The sequence below is a fragment of the Mchenga conophoros genome, linkage group LG2 (genome assembly GCF_057382185.1).
Source record: "Mchenga conophoros isolate Kocher_MC1m ecotype Shallow Benthic linkage group LG2, M_conophoros_male_GT1.1, whole genome shotgun sequence".
Taxonomy (NCBI): Eukaryota; Metazoa; Chordata; class Actinopteri; order Cichliformes; family Cichlidae; genus Mchenga; species Mchenga conophoros.
The window spans coordinates 30,585,996-30,612,010 of NC_140527.1; the positions used below are offsets into that span (position 1 = coordinate 30,585,996).

The 26,015-nt window shown below is 42.7% G+C and overlaps 2 protein-coding genes across 3 annotated transcripts in view; both read right to left on the minus strand.

Annotated features, from left to right (window-relative positions):
* LOC146582282 (amyloid beta precursor protein binding family B member 2-like) overlaps positions 1-18,430 on the minus strand; it is a 38,299-nt gene extending 19,869 nt beyond the window's left edge. The window contains exons 1-8 of one of the 2 annotated variants that reach the window (XM_085293777.1): positions 18,211-18,430; positions 14,035-15,320; positions 13,266-13,462; positions 12,496-12,648; positions 12,298-12,383; positions 12,095-12,155; positions 10,442-10,588; positions 8,969-9,096 (exon numbers count right to left, since the gene is read on the minus strand). In XM_085293777.1, the coding sequence (XP_085149903.1) occupies positions 8,969-9,096; positions 10,442-10,588; positions 12,095-12,155; positions 12,298-12,383; positions 12,496-12,648; positions 13,266-13,462; positions 14,035-15,289 (2,027 nt within the window). In that variant the 5' untranslated portion in view covers positions 15,290-15,320; positions 18,211-18,430. Of the gene's footprint in view, positions 1-8,968; positions 9,097-10,441; positions 10,589-12,094; positions 12,156-12,297; positions 12,384-12,495; positions 12,649-13,265; positions 13,466-14,034; positions 15,321-18,210 lie in introns of both variants that reach the window. The other variant, XM_085293769.1, reaches the window with a different exon arrangement.
* Positions 18,431-18,787: 357 nt separating this feature from the next.
* On the minus strand, positions 18,788-24,707 carry dele1 (DAP3 binding cell death enhancer 1). The gene is made up of 12 exons (XM_085293831.1): positions 24,514-24,707; positions 23,833-23,950; positions 23,045-23,147; positions 22,283-22,427; positions 21,929-22,114; positions 21,726-21,808; positions 21,510-21,603; positions 21,208-21,350; positions 20,904-21,062; positions 20,237-20,329; positions 19,766-19,919; positions 18,788-19,649 (listed from the first exon to the last, which is right to left on the minus strand). Exons 1-12 carry the CDS (start codon positions 24,542-24,544, stop codon positions 19,414-19,416), a joined length of 1,545 nt encoding a protein of 514 aa, XP_085149957.1. The 5' UTR covers positions 24,545-24,707; the 3' UTR covers positions 18,788-19,413.
* Positions 24,708-26,015: the final 1,308 nt, after the last annotated feature.

The following is a 26,015-nucleotide window of genomic DNA, read 5'->3' on the forward strand; positions in this document are numbered from 1 at the left end:
CCCCTCCAACCTCCTCTGCATCAGAGGTACCACATGACACATACTCCTTGTTTCTCTAGGCACACATATACACACTCACAGGCAGAGAGACAAGAACACACTATCACCAATATTGCCAGAGGCGGCAAAGAACTGGGACAAAATCAAGTCGAAATAAAAATAAAACTCTTGTCTACGGTGTATTAAGCAGCGAACGCGGCGCACGACGCTGCCTGTGCGAATTGAGCAGCCAGTTGATGTTGTTTACAGCAGCAGCTACGCCTGCATTTGATTCATCCTCAAGCAATCTGAACACATGTAAAACATTTTACAAATGCACAAATGACAATCTGAATGGTTATTAATATTTTACGCGCAGAACGCCAACTTCACAGATCTTCAGACGGCTTTCTGCGCATACAAACGCCTCAAAATATTTGAGCATCTTCTGCCTTGGCGGATAAATATGTGCACGCTCACACATATCCAAAAAAGCTGCGTTTAAATTGGGTCATATAGAGTGGATTACAGAGGGGTGTAATTTCTAGGAAGACTTTTTTTTTCATCTAAATAATAAACATTTTCTCCCCCCTTGATTACAGCTCAGACATTTCCCCCCTGTATACACTCTATACGGCACTATATACAGCATGGTTTTAAATGACTGAGCACAAGGATAACTCAAAATACATTTGAGGCCAATTTCTCTTCACAAAAAAAAAAAAAAAATGTTATACTGAGAGGAAGGAAAACACGCAACCCCAGTTTATTTTGATGCAGCTTTGTGACCCAAATCCGAGCATTCGTTGAGGCAGAGAGGCAAACGAGGGAGGGAAGGAGGGGCAACATGCAGAGGGAGCACACACAGTACCCATGTGTCAACACTCGTCATTTTTCATTACATATTTAAGAGTAGAGTTAGGTGGGTGGGTGAGACAGACAGACAGACAGAGAGAGAGAGGGGAACAAGAGATGAGTGGGGGGAGGAAAAAAGAGGGATGCTGGGTGGACGAGAGAGCAGGGGAAAGATGATGTCCTGCTGTTCTCTCTGCTCTTGATCATTTATACATCACAATTCACTGGTGTGTGCAACTATGTGAGCGCGTGCGTGTGTTTTCGTACATGAGCGCAATATTCTCGACAAAGCTTCAGTGAGATGTCACATCAGTGAGACGCCCCTCTTCATGTACCCTACCAACATGTGTCACAAAGTGTGGGAGAGAGCGCAGGGATTCGGTGACTAGTGGAGTGGAGTTACTGTGCCGTTTGGATCATTTGCATGTAACCTAATTAGCTGCATGTGCCATAAATCACTACATTTCCTGCACATGCGATATAGTAAACTGGAGTACACTGGATTTGCTGAATTCCTCAGTGGAGCAAACACAATGCAGATAGTTGTTTTAAAGATACAGGATGCTGTGTTCAGCTTTAAAGAAATGTTGCTGCTGTTGAATTTTTCAAGTGGATTTTTTTTTTTTTTAAAGAACACATCATCACTATTTCATTCCCATCTTTTTTAGCTGCAGGCAGAAATATCTGAGACCTAGCTCTTTAAATCATTGGTTCTCAAACTGTGGCATGGGCCCCACTGGTGGGGCATAGAGCCACTGCAGGTGGGGCAGGCAAAACCAGCGAAAAAATACAGAGTGGTAGTTCTTCTTGTTCTTCTTCTTCTGTTGGCTGTTCCCTTTAGGGGTCGCCACAGTGGATCATCTGCCTCCATCTCACCCTACCCCTCGCATCCTCCTCTGTTACATCAGCCCTCTGTGCGTTCTTTTTCACTACATCCATCAATCTTCTCTGTGGTCTTCCTCGTTTCCTCCTGCCTGCCAGCTCCATATTTAGGTTTGGCCAACCTAAGCTGTCCATCTGATAAATTGAATTACTAATCCATGTCCATTCTGGTCACTCCCAATAAACACTTTAACACCTCCAGCTCCACCTCCTGCCTTTTTTTGTGCCATCGTCTCCAAACCATACATTATAGCAGGTCTCGCTTTCTCTTTCCCTTTTACTGCTATCCTTCTGTCACAAGTCACCCGTTACACTCATCTCCGCCCACTCCACTCTGTCTACACTTTTCTCTACCTCTCTTGTGTACTGTCCATTGCGTTGGGTAGCTGTCAGCCTGTCCATCACCACTGCAAACAACAAGAAGCTCAGTAGGGAGAATGATCGATATTCTCTCCCTAGGAAAAACAAAAAATCACCTGGATGCTTTTATCAATAGCAGTTGTGATGTTAGACACTACTAATGCTATATTTGTTGTAATTTAACTAAAAGGCCTAATAGAAGATATAATTGAAATGATTAGAAAGTCCATCTGAAATAGTTTCATATAATATTAAAGTTTGTTTGATTTTTTGGGTATGCATTATTGGTAGACATCTGAAGATGTCACTGTGAGCATAAAGAACACTTTCCAGCGTTTTACTGGCACTTTGTAGATAAAAAAGATGCATTTTAGAAAATAATAATCATTTTTCATTCATAATGAAAAGAATCGTTAATTACATACCCACTGAATTATTTGAGCTGTACAATTAAATGCTGTTAGATTTTCAGAGCAATTAAAACTATACTTGATTAGGGTTCCTTTATAGTTGGCTTGTAAAAGTCCACACAAGCAACAAGGGAAACAGACTCTGAGCTTTCAGAGCCGACCAATTATCCATTTAATGTTCAGCTTAGTGCTGTTATCAAATCAAGTGGACCACGAACATGTTTACCAATTAGAGGTTTTAAATCATTTCTTTGAGTTTTTGTGAGTAGAGGGAGCTGAGGTAATATTTCTAAGAAACATTAAATGTGTAAACTTTGAAAATAAATGACAGGAGGTTAATTTACCACCTGATATAGTCATCATAGTAGACATGTCTGCTGCAGGCCGGCTGAAAACGTAATCAAAAGCTCAAACAAAACAGTGTTAAAGTATTCAAATATATTCAGCTTAAACAGTCTCTGTAGTCTGAATAAATGGAAGAGCTACAGGCAGACACTGACTGCACAAGGGTCCCGCTGCGTTCAGCCTTGTATGATCAGCTAACATCAGCTCACATCTGTGCCCACCATGGCTAGGACCAGGGAGAGTTTTATCTGTGAGGAGATTTATTGGCTGGCGGGGCCAGGGAGGGAATCTATAGGGGGAACGGGAGGAGTAATCTGTCAGGAAGACAAGGATTACAGCAGGTGTGCCTAACAATGCTAATGTAAGACAGAGAGTGAAAAAGCAAACTGAGAGAGAAAGAAGGAAGCTTTTTTTGCAAAGCTTATTGTTTGTAATTCTCTGTCTGTGTGAATGCATGTGTGTGTCTGTGTGTGTGTGTGAGACATTGGACTGTGGGTTGGAGAGAGATGAGGGGACACAACATCATAATGACCCTTTGGAGAATGAGGGTTTCTGGGTTGCTGGGTGGACACATCCTGACAAGGGCTGCGTGTATGTGTGCGGAGAAGTGGGAGTGATGGATTGTGGGTAAATGGAAGGAGCTGACGCAGAGGAGCGATGACTTGCCGGGAAAGAAAGACGTAGGCATAGGGCTCAAATCGGTGCAGGACTGGGGAGGAAAGGTCATCAATCACTCTGGCGTCTATCGAGTGGGTCTAGGTGTTCGGGCTCTGTCCCTGTGGGCCATCAGTGGGGTCTTGCATGTTAATTAAAGCCACAAAGGCCTTGACATCAGCAAACAGGCTGTGGTTACACTGGGGCATCATGACTGAAACAGCTCGAAGAGCGGATATGAAAAGTCAAACACGCACATGCAAACTCATTTCACTGACATAAATGGAGGAGAACGCAAGAGTGTGTTCAGCATTAAAACATTTATGATACACGGGCTCTCTTCTCTTCTCTATGCCATGCCTGTCCATAGAAGGTCAAGCAGTGGGGGGAAATAAGCGAGCGCTGGAGGGAATAGGCGAGCAGGGTCTCACTGCTCCCCACTAATGAATATGAATGAAATGTGGAATCAGTGTGCATTTGTTGGAGTGTGTTGGTATGATATGTTTCTGCTTGTGTGTGTGGGTGTGAACTCGAGCATCTGCCGTTGAGCCATTAGTGAAAACAGGTAACATTAGTTCATTTAAATAGTAGAAAAAGGGACATAGACAGCAGGCTGGCGCAAAGATACTATTAAAAACGTACATTATTGGGTTTTCAACGGCGTTGTCTCAATCCTAACAAGTGTCACATGCCAAAGACACGAAAACAAGAAGACAGGGCCTCTCTGATGCCATAAATCATTTCTCTGTGGCTTTTTGTTCTACGCTTAGTGCTTCCCTGCTCATCCCTCTTCCCGCTTTCTCCTCCTCATCCTCTGCTAGGAGAGAGAAAGGGAAATTCCCTGTATGCATATAGTAGCTTCTGCTATGCACACACACACACACACACACACACACACACACACACACACACACACACACACCGAGGTATTTAAACTAATTAAGGTTTAAGCTCATGATGTATATGTCTGCAGAATACACACACACAAGCCTACACACCCATACACACACATATCAAACAGCTCCAAACAGCCATGACAGACACTTTAAAAAATCCCTGCAGCATATCCAAACCCGTTAATCCTGTCTTTCTCATCCCTCCTTTGCCTACTTCATCTTTTTCTTTTCTCTTTTGCTCTTATGCCTTTTCTTTCTCATCTGACTCCCTGAATGAATGTCTTGCTCTTGTCTCAGTGACTCTGGCTGCAAACCTGCTGCCAACAGCCTGCATCCCTACACCTGCTGGCAAGCCAGAGAGAGAGAGAGAGTCAGAGGGACAAGGTACACAGCTTGAAGTCAAACACACAGCAGGAAGCTGAGACGTAAATGAGTGAAAAAATCAAGGGAAAGCTAATTAGAAAAAGTAGGGCCAAGGGACGTGTGCTGTGTCCTTTAAACAAACGGAGCAGTTAGAAATCATCAGAAAGGCTAGAGAGGGTGATAGTAAGGTGGAAAGAGAGGTGGTAATGGGTCACTGTAAGTGTATAGATGGCTTTGTGGATGGATGGATGGATGGATGGATGGATGGATGGATGGATGGATAGATAGATGGGGAATAGAGGACTGAATGAACTACAGATCAGAGTACTCACACAAGCAGGCATCCTCGACCCGTTACCGACAACTACTTCTCTGCCTCGTTAGCTCCTTCGCCGCGGTGACATTGCTACAGCCCCTTCGCAGCAGTACCCCAGGGTAAATCTCTTCCTGTCTGCTTCCTCTCTTTTTCTTCTTATCCTTTTTTTTAATCCTCTGAGGCTTCTTGCCCCTTCTCCTCTCCCTCTTTTCTTCCCCTCCCCCTTCCTTCTCCCACTCCTCCTCCACTTTTTTCCGCTACACCTTTTCTCTCTCTATCTTCCCCTACAGCCGGCTTCCCTCGCTTTGCTTGCCTGGTCCGGAGAGTGTCCTGCGAGGTCCTGCTGTGTAAAGTGCAAGCAGGGAAGCATGCCTCTCTCCCTTTCTTATTGGCTTTCCATCACGCTGATCATTCCCGACACACTCTCTCAAAAGCAGTGCCGCGCTTTATTCCCCGTTCTCTCACTGTTTGTCTTGAGTATCTTCTCGCCTTCGTCCTATCTTTGTCTCTCCTTCTCTTGTCTGAGTGAAACTGGGAAAAAAGAGGGGGCTTCAACCCCACTAAAGTGCAGTGGCAGGACAAAGAAAGAGAGTCAGAAAGAAGAAGAAGAAGAAGAAGAAGAGGCAAAGCTGTGCAGCCAATGGCACAGGAGGGAGGCAGAAAGAGCGCTGGAGACAAAGAGTGGAAATAGCACAGACAGAAAGATGGGATGGGAAAAGTGGGGGAAAACACATGCACACCCACTCATTCACCATCACACACAAACAGAGCGCTCCGGATTTAGACCTATGACTTCATCAGTTCAAGTCCGCATGCATACACATAAATGTGAACAGCGTGCACGCGCAATTTGGGCGTGCACGCGGTCAGACTTGCTGAGTGCTCCAGATATAGCCTCATGACTTCATCGAAGCGCTAACCCCTCCTCTACCATCGTCCCGCCCTGCTTACGAGACGGGGGGACTCATTCATATTGAATCAAGCTGAAGGAGAGCGAGAGAGCGAACATTCGGGACAAGACTGGGAATATTCCACAGATAGATGGTTAAAGAAAGAGACAGCTGATGGAGAGAGAGCAAAGTGCGAGCTATCTTCTATGCTTGCTTTCAGAAACAGCCTTTATCTTTCACCTCTGCCTCCTCCTCTTTCCCTGTCAATTTATGGCCTTTTAAACATAATTAAGAAAGACATTTCTCTTCTGCATGTCTTTCACCGCCTACCAGCTTCAGTCAGTTAACAATATTACCAGTCTGACTTTATACACACACAGTGTGCAGGCAAGTAAGTCAACCACTTAGGCAGCACACTGAGCTGCCAATCATACAAAACATATAGTGGACTACCAAAACCTGGCTATTCCTAAAGTTTTTGCTATTACAATCTCAGCTCTATGGAGACTTTTCAAACCTCCCTGCAGGAGTTGCTTCTATACAGACCTGGCTCCAGTTTAACCACAAAGGGATTAGATGTGGTTAATGTTAGGGTTTTGTGTGGGTCAGTCATTTTTTTTTTTTTAGACAGAGCACATAACATTAAAAATAAGAAGAATAACCAAGCAACGCATGACACGAAGAAGCTGACGTCAGCAACATCTCGCCAACGCTTCACAGGATCACAGTATCACTCCAAGACTGTCACAAAATAACTGAGCAAATTAACAAATGTAAAAATATTAATCACTCAGTAGTGACAGAAAAAGCACACTCCTACAAGAATAAATAAAAATCACAGCTGTAAAACAAACAACCAAGTTTTTCATTTTTCTACTAATGCTGTTTAACAGGCACTGTTTAAAATAATCAACCCGGGAGAAAATGATCATCTCAGTCCACAGGAGCAGGGGTGCTCACATATACTTTTGAGGATTCAGCTGCAAGCTTCTCTCCATGAGCAGGCTTTGATTACAGTGCACTCTAGTGGCAGGACTAACAGAGCAAAAATTCCAACCTGTGGCAAAATAATCTCAGATACAATTGCACACGCACAAACTGCAATGCAGGTTGCTGTAAAACAATTTGCTGCATACATGGAAAAGCTTTAACACCCTGTGCTGGTTTGAAGGCCAAGCTATCCAGTTTTTCACATCAGTCCCAAACAACTTATCACCATGAAAGCGGCTTCACAAAAAATCCCAGTGGATTCATCCTGTCCCCTGGACCACATGCTAAGCACTTTACTTCTTAAATGGATATCGAAAGCATTGAAGAAAATATTGTTTTAGTTACTTATGTATGAACATGTATCTAATAGAGTGAATGTAAATGTTTTCCTTTTTGTGACGTATGAGAGCAAGAGTGTTTCTGACTTTTTCATTCTGATTGTGGTACATCCAAAAGTCATGAGCGTAAAACCAAGCAGAGGAATGCAAGACTGCACCCTGCAGATTTTAAAGAGCTGCTGGGTGAGGTGGGGGTGGTGGTGGGGTGGTGGTGGTGGGGGAAGCTGTAATGTTATAAGTGAGAGAAAGAGATGCAGTGAGGGAATAAAGGATAAGAGGGAGAGCTATCCTGAGATGACCCTCCCCTCCTCTTTCCACTACACGCTTTATCCATTACCGCTGAGAGAGACAGCCACTGAAAGTTCCTCAATCCTCAGAGATGGAAGAGGGTGGAGGGACTTTCTTTCTTTATTTCACTCTCTTTATCTCACTCGCACACATACAGCTAATGTTGCTGTAGTGTTGTTGTTGGGGGAAGTCAAAAAGGAGGAAGACAGGAGGGATGGAGAAGAGTGGGAGGATGAGAGGGATGCTCTGAGAGAGAAAGAGAGAGAGCGAGAAAGAGACTATAGCAGTACTTAAAAGAGAAAGACGGAAATAAGATAGACAGAGAGACACTGAGGCAGGAAGAAGGAGAGGGGGTAACAAGCATGGCTGAGTGCGAGTGAGCCTTTTACACAGACTCTATTTTAAACTCCATTTTCACCCGATTCTTTAACAGCTGATTACACATGTCAGGACCCGACCGTTTCTTGGACTGAAACCTCCAGCCCATCTTCTCGTTTGATTTCATTTGACACATCTTTAAAGTAAATCCTCAAAAAAAAAAACCAAAACGTTTTAAAGTGCTTAGATTTTTAGCATTTTGTGTTCACAAGACTTTTGCTCTGTCTGTGCTAAGCTTCCAAATGCACATAGGTGTCTCATACATATGAAATCCATGCATGCCATGCATCAGCGCTAACGTTTCCACACGAGTGTATAGGTTAATATGCAGGTTAATGGAAACCCAGAGCGGCTCATATCAATGAGGGCTTGGCCAGCTCCCCTCATTAGCAGCTACGCTGCCCTCAGCACACTGTCAGCTCAATGGTGAGAAGTGAAAACCAAGACTATGGGATATTGCCAAATGACTAAAGGCCCCATAGGTCCTCAGTGTGAAAGTGAAGCATTAGGAATAATTGTGGAGTTTTAGCACAGTCTGTGAAAATACAGACTGAATAATAACAAGGCTGATGCTGTTCTCTGATGATTAGTTAAAACTCCTGAGTGTTTTACACACATGCAGTTTAAAAGGTTCCCGTATAAAACTGTGTTTGCACATATACAGAAGGATTATCTGCTCAACATGTTTGTGTGGGTTCTTGTCTGTTTCACTAAGAATGGCAGTCATTAACTCTTTACTCATGTCTATTAGGAGTAACCCTTGAAACTCTTTTTTAACTGAACAGTTTCTGTCATATTTCAGGGCTGCTTATACAACAAGATTACTGGGTTTGTGTCAGAAGTGAATGAGGGTGGCCCTTCCAGTTACCCTTTGGAAAACCTTAAAACTATTTTAATGGTTGTTAAACCACATGTTTATTGAAATTCATCAGGGAAGGTCATCAAAATATCGCCTCCACAACGGAAGAGTTATAAAAACAGAACAGCATGGTTTTAGTAAAGATTTCTGTAATGTCCTCCCTACCTGTCATGGTCTCTGCCAACACCCCAGACACGGATGCTGCTGATTGGCTGAGAGTGGAGCAAGCTGCGATCATCAGGGTCAACAAGAGTTAACATGCGATCCTGAAGCACTAAAAGCATCCCTTTGCCCTGCAAGATAGCAACCAAGGATACATCAGTGCTGTCATCCACAAGCCAGCCAGAGGTTTTTGTGAGGTAAGTTATATAATTTGTTGCAACATGATTTAAAAAAACAACTTGACAGTACTTTGAAAACTATAGAGCCGGCTCCTTCGGCTCCGAACCGGCTCTTCAGGTTGTTATGTTGCTTTAATTAATTTATTAATAACAATAATATAAAATTATGCACAAAAGGAATTACTAATGTAAAAAAAAAGTGGTTTTATTTATATATGTTTATATATAAATATATGCGGTGGCCCCTAGAGACAAAACACATACAAACTCCAAAACACATTTCTAGCTTTAACTGAACTTCCAAATCAGAGCTACCTAGATCACTTAAATTACACAATTGAAAGCATGTGTGTATTGTTTGTGTATTTATACACAAGCACTCATATCTATTAAAATAATTAACTACTACCACACACCACGTGCTTCAGAGTTCGTAACTGTTTTGAATACAAAAACCAACTGTTCACATTTCAACTTTTAACTATTTAAATTTTCAGCTTTTTCCTTTTAAACAAATTTAAAGTGAAACAACACAAAACACTGCAAACCACAACACAATTAAATATAAATTAAAATATGAAAACAAAAAGAAGATGCATATTCTCTGTCATATGGACCTGCATGAATAAACTTTCTGAATCCTTTATCGTCTGCAACTGAAAATAGTTGTGGATGATTACTATACCTTTCTAATGTGGTGCTGTTGTCCCTGGCTCTCTTTCTCTCTTTCCCTCCTGCTCTGTTTCTGTGCTACTGCGAGTGAAACTACCGCCCCTCCCCCTCTTCCCAGCGCAAAGCACAAGGCTCGCATGGGGAGTGAAGCAGAAAAAAAGTGCGAGAGAGAGGGTGAGAGAAAGGAAAAAAAAAAAAAACGGCTCGCGATAAGAAGCCGGCTCGCGTCGTTCACGTCAAAGATCCGGCTCTAAGAGCTATTTCGTTCGCGACCGACACATCACTAATAGCCAGGAACAACAGTTCACTGACTTCACATATACATCAGAGGTTGTGCACTCATAAACCTTCTTCCTACAATGTGTGCCTGCGAGGCATTTTCAGTTGGACTCAAGGAACTATTATGATTTCACATCACACACACACATCACTGTAATTTAATTTATGCACTATTTGTGACATCATTTCAAACAAATGTCTAATAGCACAAAATTATAAATTGATGGACATCAATGTACAAAGCAGCCGGCAGTAACGCCGGTTCTCCACTGACACGCAGCAATACTGACTCATAAACATGTAAACAGTGTATACTGTATGTTGAGCTGATCTCTTTTGGACTGACCTCTCCCCAGACACCGGCCGAGTCTCGTATGTCCCTCCTGCAGTAGGACAGCTGTCTGATACAGTGGTGGACAGCCACGCTGCTCCTCCCTTCACACAAATCCTGCTCGGCCATCTCCACCCAGCCCAGAGATCTCACTGGAAATGACTGGAAGAGACACAGACTCTGTGATATCGCTAATAATCAGCACAACAAATATGTGTACGTGTGTGCACAACTACAGCACACGAGTGAGGTCCAGGATGTCACTCCACAGACTGTCATGATCAAGTTTACTGGATATGTTTGGTGATCATTTTAAAATAGGTTTAAGCACTCTGGTTGTTTATTTAAAACCTGTGTAAGTGCTCGTGTTTCTTGTTGTTGAATGCTACCATGATTAAAGATCTCAGGATGTAACATGATGGTTATAATCTTATTATAAGTACAAACAAAGGTGCACAAAACACTTCAATGATTACTGTTATCATTTATTTAAATTTTAACCAAGGTACACAAATCCACACAGCGCATGAATATGAGACACACACACAGAAGTTTCAGCTGTAATTTAATAATGCTTACAGTGAGAGAGTGTAGTGTGCAGGAACAACTCAGCAGTAACTGAGAGCTGCCTGACGTGAAAGACAACACATAAACTATGAAAGACTGTGTGTGTGTGTCTGTGTGTGTGTGTATCCGGGGGGGGGGGCAATTTTGATTGCCTCAGGTCAGCAGCTATCACCATCCTCTCTTCTCTTCCTCACTCACTAACATATCAAGGAGGTTTCTTTTCTGCTGAGGAGAGGAGGCATCTCTTAAGCTGTCACACACACCCACACGCACAATCTTTTTTCCACTGGCCATAAAATTCCCTTTGGGTTTCTTCCTCAATAAACGTTCACACTTTCTAAGTCCATATCTTAATCCCCACAATTCCCTCAGAGCTATATAAATGGGGTGGGGGATATATAAATATAAATAATTTTGCTGTAATATACTCAATTTTGTTCCATCTGAGCCAACAACTTCCACTCAAAAGACTGCTCTTTCTGTTGTTCTTTATCTCTATTGTTATATGTTAAGTAGCATCCCCTTCCATTAGACTGCTCTTATATTCAGGCATCACAGCATCTCTATGCTTAAGCATGTGTACGTGAGATTCGTCCACAGGGGGGCAGCTAAAAATACTTTTGCTGTGAATGCGTTCACCATGTGTCAGTTCATGAAGTGACCACTGCGTGGCACTGCAGCAATCAGAAAGAGAGAGCAAGGAGCAGGTGCATTACATCATTGCATGCACTGCCTGGTGACTTCCTCTCATTAGCAGTATTTTCTTTTTTTGAAAGGTTCAAGTTTTTAAAGTGTAAATAAAACCACACACATGCACACACACACACACACACACACACGCACACACACACACAAATGTAAGCTATTCATAAGCCTCCTCACAAATGACATTACTTGTTTTGGGGCCTTTAACTGTATTGTAAATGCCTGTAACTTCGCCCCTGCTGGCTATAGTAAACCACAAGAAAACAAATAATCAAACTATAAAGAACGCTCTCTATTCAGTGAGCATTTTTATTTAGTAAAAATCCCAGCATATTATAGTTATTTCAGATGCCATTATAAAGCCTGTGTTATTATATGTTGTTGTTTTGAACTTACCATTGCCTCCGGATCAGAGAATGTGCTGTTAAGGTCCACTGTCTCTAGCTGGGCAGGAGGGCTGCAGAGAAACATCAGGGATTAAAACAGCCACATTAAAATCACATTTTACACGTGAATACATGCAAAATATCATGACTGAGTCCTTGCCACACAAGAAGAAAGTCTGTAGCACTAAGTGTGAGTATGTCTGTGACTATTACTTGAGCTTGAGTGAAGCATAGCGAAGAGTAGCTCCTTCAAATGCCTTAAGACTGGGATCAGGATAGACTGGATAGTCCTTTAGATCCTGGAGCATGAAAAAAAAACAGATATTCAGAAAGGAAATAAATCTTTGTATTTTTAAACAACCGACTTCTTCTCAAATAAAAAAAGAGACAGTTTCAATAATTGTGACTTACGGTGGCTGTGCAGGTGGTGGTGGTGTTGAGACTTTGTACAGAAGAGGTGATGTCATTGAAAGGGGTGGAGGAGGAGGAGGAAGGGGAGGGGGAGGATCCAGAGGGCGAGGGTACCGGCTCCACGGAGCTGTCGGATATCAGGCTGCTGGGGCGCTGTGGGAGAGACAGATGGGTGATGACAGAGAGACCGTAAGGGATCCAGGGTGAGAGACACAGAGCTGCACAAACAGACTGATGATGGAAGGTACATCATTGATCAGCAGCAGCTTTCATATATGGAGGATTCTTTCTAAACACAACACAGAAGATGGTAAAGCCTGTCTTTTAATTTGTGTTGGGTTTTTTTTACAAGCCACTACATGGACTTGTTCGAAAAAGCAACATTTTTTTAAAATAAATTTGTAAATTGAAGCTTTTTCAGACCTTTCAACCACATCTTACTGTTCATCAGCATCTGCTTGTAGTTATGTAGTGTAAAAAGTGTAGGGTTGACATCTCCAAAGGACGAAAATCCCATATAGTGAACATCTAAACATAAATTTCTCTCAAAGAAAACGCAGGGAACTTTTTAAAAGTATCTGCATTAATACATTATATTTAAACATCTGCATCTACATCTGTTTGCTGCGGTTAAAATTCAGCAGAATTAAATCCTGACTGAGAGCGTTAAGATACATAATGCTGTTAAGATCTTATACATAAAAGATCTCATTATACTTTTAAACGTGCTTTTAATCTTGAAGTCTATTTAGTTCTCTGGGTCGTCTCACCTCATTGGGTGGCTTAAGGGAGTCCTGTGTGACCTGTTGTGGGTCATTCTCAGCATCATTGCTAGAAACGGTGTGTTTGCTTGAGGCAACAGGTCGGTCGTACTGCGTAGTGCCGGTGGGCACGTGCCAAAAATAGACCTCTGATGAGTCTGAGATCTCCCGCCAGCCTGGGGGCAGCTCCCCTTCAACCCATACATCTGCTGCAGGATGACAGTGACAAATAAACACATACTATCATTCAGATAGTATTACACACAGATGGGCTCTGCAAAAATAAAGCAAACAAAAAAACAACAAGATAAAAACATATATATAAGATAGATGTGGTCAGCCTGTCCCTGAACTTGTGCTTTATACTCTACAATAATATTTTACTACAGCCAGCCCTCCTCTTCTCTTCTTCCTGAATTCTCTTCCATCTTCACAAACTGCTATCTGCACTATCCTGTCATTATGCCCATCCTAATCATCTCTGCACCACATGGGGTTTACAGGGGGCTTAAAGGTTCCAGCAGTATTTCACTGGAGTAAGTGACTTGCTTGCTTAATGTAATGCCTTTGATAAATTTCCAGATCAGACAGTCTGTAGGAGGTAGAGAAATGGAGAGAGAGGAGGAATGAAAGGAAGGTGTAATTGAGGCATGATTAAAGGCTGACACAGCTATGGAAATTTTTCAAGGGAACGATCAGATGGCAAGACAAACACACACACACACACACACACACACACACACACACACACACACACACACAGATATATATACTGAACCTGTCTCTTTTGGAGTCTGTGGAGAGGGTGACTCCTGAGATAGGGTGGTCCAACTGGAGTCTTCATCTTCTGATGGAGTCTCAGGAGTGAGATCCATTCTTAAGCCCACTTTTGGAAGGCCGGTTTCTGGTTCAGGCTGAGGAGGGGGCGCACGATTCCTGGTAGGCGTGGTCTTCTCTGCAGCTCTGGCCTGTTTAGGTGAAGAGGGTGGGTACTGCTGAAGAAACTGGTTCTCGTTGTTGGGGTGTAGCTCCACCTTGATCACCCGGGGCTGGGTGCTTCGGGGAGGCTTTGCAGGGCTGCGTGGGCTAGCCTGAACCTGGGCGCAGAGCTCCTCTTTGACCTGGGCTGGAACTTGGTTCTGCAGGTGGTTGTGGTTGTCTGGAACCCACTCTGGGCTGTTACTAGAAGAAGAGGGGGTGGAGGAAAGAGGGGCTTCGACTACCACAGGTAGCAGTGGCTGTCTTGCCGTTGGTGTGGGCTCATCATTTTCTTCATCCTCCTCCGCCACCGGCTCAACCTCCTCCTTCTCTTCCTGGCAGGTTTGCTTGCTGCTGGCCTTCTCCTCCTTCTGACTCTCCCTTTCTTTCGCAGGACTAGCCTGTTCCTTCTCTGGGGAGGGCTGCTGCTTCTTTTCCCCCTTGTCCTCTTTGTTTCCCTGGTTTAGGTCCAGATCCCAGCCCTTTCCATGGTACTCCAAGAAGCTCTTGGTCCTTCTTCGAAAGGGCGGAAGCTGCGAGTTATCTTTCTCAAATTCTAGCCAGTCTGAAGTGGGATTATTGATGAGATCGTTGTCAATTTTGCCCTCTGTATTGGCCCTGCTGAGCTCCAGCTGCTGGCTCTCAGCTCGTCTCTGCATGTTGGCGCCATTCTTCACCAGTTTGGGGTTAGTTGTATTAAACAGCGAGGAAGAGGAAGAAGAGGAGTAAAGGGCGGAGCTGGAGGAGGACTTGGTGGGAAGGCCGCGTCCTCTGGTTACAGGTTGGTTTTTAGACAGCAAAGCCAAGTTGTCACTTATCCCCATGGCGCTGCGCACGCTGGTCATCGCGTACCTCTGGCGGCTCTTCGGCAAGGTGGCCGAACTTCCGGTTTCCATGGACTCTTTAATGACATCTCGTCCAAGCAGCTGATTGTATGATGAGCGAAGGCTGAGAGAGGTCGGAGGGGTGGCAGAGGCCCCGCTGCGATTCGCTAGACCAACGGTGGAGGGTGAGGAGCCAGAGCGGGAGAGGGGAGGAGTTTTTACTGACATCATGGCTGACTGGAAAATCACTGCAGAGATAGAGCTGATGATAGAGGAGATGGCCTGTTAGAGGTTAAGTAACACATTATAACCTGACCTACAGCTTTATATGTAATTATTATTATTTTTGCCAGTATTGATTAAGCATGAAGAGGAGCTATTTTTGGCTTCTGCCACGTTTGCCGCAGCAGATTTTTAACACCGGATGCTCTTCCCGACTCAACCCCAAAAGGGTTCACTGACTATACTACCTTAAAAAGTCTTGGTGATGTTTTGGTCTTTCCAAATGAGGCACTTTGAGCTATGTAGTCTAATTTAAAAAGGTTTATTGGGTCAAATAATATATGGATTGACAAAAACATAACATAAAACCACATTAATGATACACTTATTTTACATATGTTTTTAAAATAAAAGATTTATAAATATCAACCAGCCTTGAAGCCTTACTGCTCACTCACTTTATTTTAAGAGCTTTTTTTGTGGTTGCAAGATTCTTTTACGCCCACTTACTCTACAACTGCCTATTGTTTAGTCACTGGGTTATTATATTTTTAAAATCCTTGTTTCTCTGGACTCTCCTGCTTGCATGCTTCCCCAAATAATTACTTTTACATATAACATGATATAATTTAGTTTTTTTAACGTTACTTGCTTAGAATAACTGCTCACTGACATCATTCAATGTGCAGCATTATCACGCTGACACATTTCCCCAGCCTCACAACTGATCATCTCTCTTCCTGTGGCTTGACCAGTCTCAGAGGCTTTGATCAATGCACGATGGTGCAGATCTTCTTCCAGCCTCACACCCCTTTTACACACAAGGTGTCACTTCTGAAGTGTTAAAAAGAAACACTGCATCAAAGTCATGTAGCTGGAATGCATTTATATGATATCTGGAGTGAGTCAGACCCTCAATTTATTCAACTAGGACTGACATTCAAAGCCCGAGCTGAGCGGTAAGCTGGTCTGTGGGGAGGAGAAGTGCCAGCCAACTCCTGCTAACTAGCTAGCCGTGTCTCTTTTATCTCTGGGTGGATCAGCTTTGTGATGCGGAATGCAGACAGATGGATAGAAACAAAGACAGCGGCGGCAGAAAATCACCTTGCTCTTAAGATGTGACACGTAACACGGCTTTTTAGATAATTTAATTAGGCTCCCACCCTGCAGAAAGCTTGTAAACAACTAATAGATGCGGGGAAAAACATGCCCAGACACGCAATCTTAATGTATAAACATCTTTTCACAAATGCACACATCTCAAACAATGCTGGAGTCATCACTGGCACCTCTACTTAGAAACATGGAAAAGTCAGACACAGCAGATTTCAAAGCTTGACAAGATCCTGGGAAAAGATGGAGGCGGTAAGTTAAAGAGAGCAGATTCCCCGGACAGTGCACTTTTGTCCATGCGGGGACCCCTATCTGCTCTCCTCCCTCTGGGTGGTTGTTGTCGCCTCTGTAACCCAGTTTGTGCTGAACCTGCACTTCTCTCTTCACGCCTGTGACTCAGACATAAACACAATCAAGTCAGGTCAACAGGTGCAGACTGTGCCATGCCATGTCTCAAGCAATGCTCTTTTTCTACTGTCATTTACAGGTCCATAAAGCCACATTTTAATGCTATGTCCTAAATTCTCTTGCCTGTAGTTTCACATACAGACGCACTAATATATGACTAAAACACACAAAATGGGACATCTGAGCAATACAAGCCTTAAATTAGATGGAAACAAAATATGCTGCAACCTACTGAATATAAAAATCCTAACAAATACACTGATTGAATCAACACAACTCCAAATCATCCCTTTCACCCATATTTGTGTCGGGTATGAGCCGCAGACAAACTGGATCATCTTAAACAGAGATTACGGCCTTTTCTTTTCCTTCTCCTCTTCCTCTACAACAGCACAGGCAGGTCTCTGCCGCTTAAATAAAAGTGGAGCAAGGAGAATATGTGAAGTGTGCGGAGGAGAAAGGATGGTTATAAGAGGGATAAAGCGGGGAGGATGACACAGCAGTTTGCTGGACAGTGAGGGCACAGTTAACACACGGAGGTAGTGAAACTGTTGTCCTCAATAAATCTGTTGTGCTGTGTAACAGCAGAGGTCATTCATGAGATGCACAAGATGTTAGCAGCTGGTCAGCAACGTGGATCCTTATTAAACAGTTGGGTCTCAGTCTAGTTGTTCATGCTGTTGATACTTGCCGGGCGCTGCATTGTCTGTTGTGATGATGCAAAATGTGAACGTGACACCAAAGTTAGTGAGGAAATGAGCAGATTTACATGGATGACAAAGGAGACTGCTAAAAAAATTTTAAAAGGTACTGACAGGAAAAGCATACTAGTACTAGTTTTGGAGGTAAGTGTTAGATTATGACTCTTATTTGCTCATTTGTTGCATAAAAGTGTTTTCACCTAAAGGTCATCAAAAAAGGAAAAGATCGGTTTCCTGTGTGTTATAGCTTTAGACATTAACACATAATTTCTAAATCTATATATATGTATATACATGTATAGATATGTTGGGAAACCAACTTGTTATGGTGGGCCCTCCTTTCCTCAGCGCAGAAGCAAGTGCAACAGATGAAAGCTCAAGCAGGAGGGGAAATGAACTTGAAAAAGTCGATGATGTCATGGGTGGAGTATTCTAGCTCCCCGCTTCTTGCTGCCTCCTTAATAAACTCCCCTCACTGACAAATCGGAAGCACCCCATCTTTAAATCTAGAGAAATACGCGGATGGATCGCCGTAAATGCCATTATTGCGGAAGATAATCTGTTAATATGTGAACAGACGCAGTGAATCTTTAGCATCCAGCCTCCCCTCCTCTCTCTCTAGCCCCATCACCACCACCAGCACCACCGCCGCCGCCGCACTGGGAGGGGAGCGCATCCCATCGAGAGCATCTATTTACATCCACTCACCGCTTCGGTCAGCCTCCGGGGCTTCTGCGCTTGCCTTTCCTCCGACGACACGCAAACACAGTAGTGAGCAGGGCTGAAGTCAGCGGCCGCTTTTTAACTGCCGAGTCCGCCCGTAACAGCAGCCGGCCGCCCGTATTATCATATCACATCACATCATAAACCCTCCCAGCCCGGCTCCTTGCTCGCAGGCGGCCAAGCTGCGCTTTCTCTCTGCGCCAGAGGATCCCGGAGTGGCGTGGCGCTGTGGAGCTCTTCAGCCAGCCGACCAATCGGAGCCGAGAACGCAGGACGCTCGGGTGCACGGAAGGAGACGCAATCGCAATCAATATACCGGTGTTATTTTGCGACTCAGGTAATGGAATCACACATCATCCGACTCTTACGTCATACACAAGTCTGAGGAAAAATGCATGGCTTCTGGTGCTCGAGCACACCTGACTGTGATAAAAAAACAACAACAGAAAAGCCATTTCCAAATCTGACAACGTTGTTTTGCAACACCGAACACAGAAAAACTACAATTTGAAGCCAGTTTTATGATGAGTATTAAAATAACGATAAAAGAAGCCAGGCAGCCTTTAGGATCTTTTTTTTTTTTAATGTGCGCATTTGACAACACAACATCCTCCTCACAGTGCATTAATTTTCCCTTTGGTTGGTTTATCACAAGCATGCAGTCTTTCTTTTACAACAGCAAGCCACACTGAACCGTTTAACCTAAAGACATAATTATATTATTTAAGGTTAAAATATAACATTCATGTGAAGCACTTCCTCAGTTTCAGAGGTTTAAAGTTGGCATTATTCTCTGCAGTAGACAGAAGATATCAGATACCTCATGATTAAATCCTTATTAGCAAGGAGGGAAATAAGTAACCACCTGATCCACCCAAAAGGCACATTTCTGGAGAACTTAGCAGAGAGAAGATTGTAAGAAACAAAACTGTAGTGTACAAAAACAAATGACAGATGGCTTCTTCTCTGATTCCAAGACCTTTTGCTCCACAGCTCTTTCTGACATAAAAAAATAACTCACATCTTTTAAAAACTAAATAAAACTTGTTTCTTTTTTGAGTATAAAAGCAATTCGCTCCGATTCAGACCTCACACACCGAACACACTTTGACCTTTCCCAGGTTTCTGAAAACTCATTCATACTTTGAAATACATTCCTCAATCTGTAATGCGGCTGGCTCTCGGTATTTATCCTATTCCTACAGTCCACTGGCAGCTTCTTCTCTCAGTGCTCGGAGAATGGAGATGGAGGGGTACGGAGGACAAAGATGGGAGCCCGCTGAGGCTCCCGGTGCTCCAGGAGTGAGGCAGGAGAGGGAGGGCGGTGGGTTGACTTGTGGAGGGAGTGACACAGCTTGACAGAGGAGAAAATGTCTTTGAGAAGCATGGAGCTGAATGGATGGACCGCAACACTGATTCTTTTGCTACAGATGGAGACAGAAAAATAAAAATAAAAGTATTATCACTGTTGTTTGGCTCACTGAAACTGTACTACAACAATGCAGTGACTAACATTAATGCACATTTTTTGCATCCTTACTATAGGTTTCATTAGGAGGCCTCAGTAATCTCTCAGCTTGCTTGTTCCCCGCTCGAGCGGCTTGTTTGTAAAATTTAATAGCTGTCCTCAAGTTCTGTTGCACAACAAAGCCGCTCTCATAGCAATTTCCCAAGAAGAGCTGAGCAGTGTCATCCTGAGAACAAAAGGAAACATGCAATTCAAGTAGGTAAACCTTCCAGGGCAAACTTTAAATGTACAGTCAGCAAAACCAGCCCTAAACGAATTGTAAAAACAGTAACTGATTATAATCTTTAACACAACTACACCAGAAAGTTGCAAAACATCTGTAACTGCAGATTTTTTTAATTATCAAAAACCAGGAGACTGTTGGAATAATCTTTTCCTATCGGATATCCCGACAACCTCCAGCATGATCGACTCTAAAAAGGGAGGCGATCTCTGAGATAAAGCATTGATTAAAGTCTAGAAACATCTAAAGGAAGCACTCACGCCACTCTCTGCTGCCATCTCCAGGTTCTGGATGGACTTACAACCATATTTCACTGTATCCTGGGCGTAGATGGAGGCCAGGCTGAGCTGAGCCTGAAGAGGAGAAATGGGAAGTTGATTTAATTCAATAAGGAAGCGCCAACATCAGCAAAAAACAAAAACAAAACCAAAAAAAACCCTGATACATGCTGATAGCAGTAAATGTGCTTGAATAACAATTAAGAGATGCTTAAAGATAGAAGGAAAAAAAGACTCCAGGTGGAGTTTGAGCCAGTTGTTTGATGCTTTCAGCTTATTTAATTTTAAAAGGCAAAAATCTTGCAATGTAAGAAAAAAATGAATATTATCTCTCAGTGCTCAGATAATAGAGGTGGAGAGAGCCTGCAGAGGTATCAATATCAGCATGTTAACAAATGCTTTACTTTCTCAGAGAAGTTTTATTCCAGGGAAAAAAATATGAATGAAAAATTGTATTTACATTATCAGCTATTTGATTTCTACATTTTTCAAATGTAAGTGGGTACTTTTCCAAATGCAACATGCTGAATTCTTCTGTATTGAAAATGTTTTCAAGTTTGTTTGTTTTTTCTTTCAAATTACACAATATAATATATAAATGTACTAGAGTTGCAATGGTTCTCTGGGAGAAACTGATCATGACTTCTACCTTGGTCAGCCCAGCTGCAGCAGCTTGTTCCAGAAGGTCGATGGCTGTGCTCAGCTCCTCTGGACTCTGGTGCCCTCTGCTGGTCAGGAGCAGCTTTGCACAGCGGTACTGAGCTTGTCTGTGGCCACTCGCTGCTGCCTGCCTATAATAGTGCAGAGCCTTAAAGAGAAATCACAGGAGATATTACAATAATGCAATTAGGAAATTAAATATCAGAAGTAAACAATTCATGCTTAATTTTATACATTTACATGGTCCACAAAAGCAAAACTGTTTGCTACAAGAGTGATGGCCGGGGTCTCACCTTCTCCTTGTTCTTGCTCACTCCTCTACCTTTCTCATAGCACACCGCCACATTAAACTGGGCTTTGCTGTAGCCCTGCTGAGCTGCAGCGAGAAAACAGGTGAAAGCTTCCTGGTGGTTTTCCCTCTTGGCATTTTCTAGACCTGTTGTACACAAGGAGATATAGAACAGGAAATAAGGGAACATACAGGAGGAAAAAAATAACCGTGCAAAGGCCATTTCATTTGACTCCAACAGCAGTATGTGTTAAGTTTATCTGATATATATGTTTTTTTTTTTTAAGTGCGCTGATAAATAATGACCAATTATGTTGAGGACAACAGGAACGCAGACGTCTTCCACACGTCTGAGGTTCAGTGCTGCCGCTGCCAGCCTCTCTTCATCAGATAACATTTCCTGGAAACATTAAAGAGGATAAAAACACAATAATAAAGATAAGACAAAAGGTCAAGTCTGTTTTTTGAAAGTACAAAAAAACCCTTTCTTTAAAGTTGACAAACCAAATGATGAAGACTCACCTCATCACTGGTGTCGGGTTTCTCTGCCTTGTCTTGGCTGGCATCATCCTGCAGCGGACAGGAAGCTGACAGGAATTCATCCTCTACAAGTCAAGGAGGAAATACTTGTTGATTTTTCTATTTCATAAAATATAAATTAATAAAATGTATTTTTTTAAGATACTTTTAAGCAATCTTTAAACTATGACAAGCACAGAACCAACCTGGTATAAGTGCATCCTGGATCAGGAGTTCCCTCTGGTGGTCAGAGATGGCAGTCAGCTGGTCCTGTGTGCTGCTGCTGTCACTGTCACTGCTCTGAGTTAGGGACTGATCTTGGTTCTGTCTCTCTAGCACCCCCTGCAGACACAACACATTCCTTCCTCTGGGCAGGACATCATGTCTTGATACTGCGTAAAAAGAGCGAAAGCAACAAAATAGCCAGGACACAAGTTAAAAGATAGAAGTGTTTTTTTTTTTGTGGAAACTGTTACATGTCCACTGTATGAAACTATTTTGCCAAGGGATCTGCCTCGTGTAAATCTACTCCACAGCTACAACAATGCAGAAGAACTCACAGATCTCTAGTAGGATGTGATAGCCACAGTTGTGTAGAGTGGAGGGGGCTGACAGGGATCCGGGGCTTGGACTGGGCTCTGTGCTTGAGGAAAACTGGGAGTGGATCCTCCTGCAGAGCTGCATGAACAGAACTGCTGCTGCACCCTGCAGACAAACAAATGAGAACATCTGATGTAGTGCACCCTCGCCTGGAACAGCCAACCAAGTGTGACAGAGGTTTCTATTTCAGCTAAAACTCATGAGTAATCGGTCCATGTGTATAAAACATGAACATTTCAGAGACAGTGGACATACGTATTATGATAAAAGCATAGTGCAGCTATTGTTCTGCTGCAGCAACATGAGAGCAAAATGTCCTCTGGGGTAAACAGCTGGGTCTGACCTGCTGGCCCACTGATGTCTGCCATTGCTGTAGCTTAAAAAGCAGTTACAAAGTGAAACCACTGAGCTGCGCTAAAGGAGTCAGAACACACTGAGTGCAGATACTGTGGATTTCAGCAGTGTGTGCAGCAAACTGTGCAGCTCCGGTGTTGATGATGTTGATGTTTAGCAGTCGTTTTAGTGGCTTTTGTCTTCAGGAATGTTACCATCTGAATATATTAAATCAACAGCAGCCCTCACATGTGTCCTGACAACTTTCTTATTAGAACATGAAGGCAATTCCTGATAAAGTTAATGACACAGAAAAAGTGATGCAGGACATGCTAAGAAATATGTTTGGTTACATGTTTGTATTTTAAATGCAAAAACACATGACTTACCCATCCCACAGCATCCAGAGCCGTGTAACGCGGAAACTCAGCATACTTGGACTGAAAGGTCCTCTGCTTCCTCCTCCTCTCTCCATCCTCCTCTTCCTGAGATCTGCAATAAACAAAGCAGAGAGTAATGAGAAAAAGAAGATTTGCACAAGATTCTGTGCAGCAGTCTGGTCAAAATATAAGTACACCCTTTCAACAGCTAGTACCAACCACCTTTAGCAGCCGTAACTTGAATTGTTTTCTGTAGGACTTTATCAGTCTCTCACATCTTTGTGGAGGAATTATGGCCCACTCTTCTTCCTCCTTCTACTTCTACCGCTCACTGCATGTATTTATGCACAACTCTCTCACCACATCCCGCCACAGAAGCAGTTAAGTGTTTTTTTGTACAAAATCCTGTGAAAACTTTCTTTTCCAAATGTCTGTATTTCCAGTCTACTGTATTAAGGCACTGCATGAATTGGCTTTGTTTCTGTTCCCTTGACTTGCATTGTTCATACACCCACACCCACACCCACACAAAGCAATTGCTTCTGGATGATGCAACCAGCTGAAAGGGCAGCAGCAAGGGCAAAATAGGTTCAAAGTGGGGCTAAAGAAACAGGAAAGGACAGCAATGAGGGCAGAGTCTGAGGTTTTACCCTATTTCAAAGGTTCTTTTTCGTCACCTGATGATACGGCCTGCATTTTGAGGGCAATAAAATTTGGACATCAAAGGGAGATGCTCAAAGCTCGCCTTGTAAAGTAAACAGGTAAAAGAAGAAAGGAGGCGTGGAGAGGAGGAGTACCTGTTGTCAGGGGAGTGTCGAGACGTGGAGAGGACAGCTGAGCTGTTGATGACCTCGTCCTCCACATGGTGGTTTTGGGACAGTCGCAGGGTGCTGTTGCCATGATATCGATGCAGAACTGAGCAGAAAGTTAGACAATGTAATTAGGAGACAGTCTCCTCAGAACTACAAAGCATTCTCTGTACCTTACTTATCACAGCCTAATTACTTCAGTTGTTTATAAGCATTGAGAGACAGAGATTTTGCACCGCAGCTGGACCGCTATGCACTGAAACCACAATAACAACAACGCATTTCTAAAGAACTGACATTGCCTTTAATAAATTTTCTGAAACCTTTTTCTGAAGATCTAGATCCGATAATGAGCTAATTTTGGAAAATTAAAGCAAACTAAGACGTGGGCAGTGCAATCCAGACGGGAATCCAGATGTCTTGCCGTGTGGCACACACGACAGGTAGTGTTGGTGTATGGGAACTCTCCATAGCATTGACAATAAATGGATTAGCACGTTTTGCAACAGGAGCTAACCCTAGCTTTAGCTCCGTACAACAGATTAGTAACTTCAATAACCTCAGTTTTCTGTTAATAAACGCTTGGTAAACTCTGAAATGTTGATAATAATTGACGTCAGTGTAGAAAGAGAGAAGAAGAAAAAGGGGCGTTCTCGACTTTTCTCTCACCTCTTCCAACAAAACCGTGGAGCCTCCACATGGTTTGTCTCTAACGGCTCCTTTAAATGAAAGGTTATGTCCGCACTGGCCTGTTTAAGTTATCTGGGGTCCGTATGGCTCCATACCGCTAACGGATTTCTTCCAGCACTGGTGGTAAATAAAAACCTGTCACGAGTTACGCCGTAAAAATACCGACCCGGAAGTGGAGGGTGGCGGGGTTTACGCAATCGATGCATTTGCAGTTGCATCTTCACAGCACCCACTTGCGGTGTATGAGGGTATCACACTTTCAGACGCTTAGGTTTCTGGAAATTTGAGAAGTTAATTGTCATGTGATATTTTATTTCATTTTATAAAGAGAAAAACAATATATCTATTTTTTGTGTTCATGAACTGAGTCACCCACAGTTTTTTGTATTGCAGGAACTGTGCACTGATATTATTATCATTTTTATTCGTACTGGACATCTCCTAGGTACTACATGAAGACTGCAGATTTGTATGAGGCCATATTATTGTTCTTCTCTTACACCATGTGAATGTACTGGATATTTTATTCATTGCTGTTCTATGTGTCTTAGTATGGACCATCTCTTTATTTCTCTTGTCGTTTCACAAACAACCTGCACTTTTTTATCTGGGGATACATGAAGATAAAATTGAATTACATTAACTGATTTTAATGCCGAGGCAAAATTATTACTTAAAGAAATGCAAATCTGTAATCACTGAAAATGATCTTCTTTTGCTCTTAACAGATGTTTTTAAAGGTTTATCATTTATCGATACTAGTTACTGTTGTTTCTATTGTTATAATCATTTTTGTTTTGTCTTTTTTTCTTTTTGTTACATTTTCTTTCATATTTTTTTATTGATATGTCATGACTTTAAAGCCTAACTATAGTCAAGATCTGCAAGTGAGCTGTGGCTAGAAGTCCTGTGTACAGTGCAGTGCTTGATGGTATATTATAGCAATCTTAATATATCCTCACTGAATACAATGAAAAACATGTTTTGACATTGTGGGTAAGCAAAGAAGGCTTAGACTACAAGCAGTAACCTGAACAGAACTAGAACTAGAACTAGATCTGTTCTGCTTTATTTAGCTTTAGATTTGAGATGATTTTCTGCACAAAGACAATGTAGATTGAGACAAGCTGCAATGTTTAATCCTGGTGCTTGCATCAATAAGCCATGCACACATTCACAACAGATAACATTAATGCTTTCCTTGTAGTAGATCATAACACCATCCAAGAGACAGACGAAGAAATGCTACTGCAGAATCCAGCCATCAGTGAGTAAATGAGTTAATCATTTACCACAACTTTAATTAAAACGCCTCCAATGAGTTGTGAAGTTAACTGACAGACCAGAGAGGACAAGGGGGGAGCACATGTACACTAGGAGATCAAAACACAACCAACAACAAAAACTCAATTGAAAGACACCCTCAATCATGTCACGGTTCTTGGTAAAGTTTTCTTTAATCTTAAGGTTCAGTGGCAACA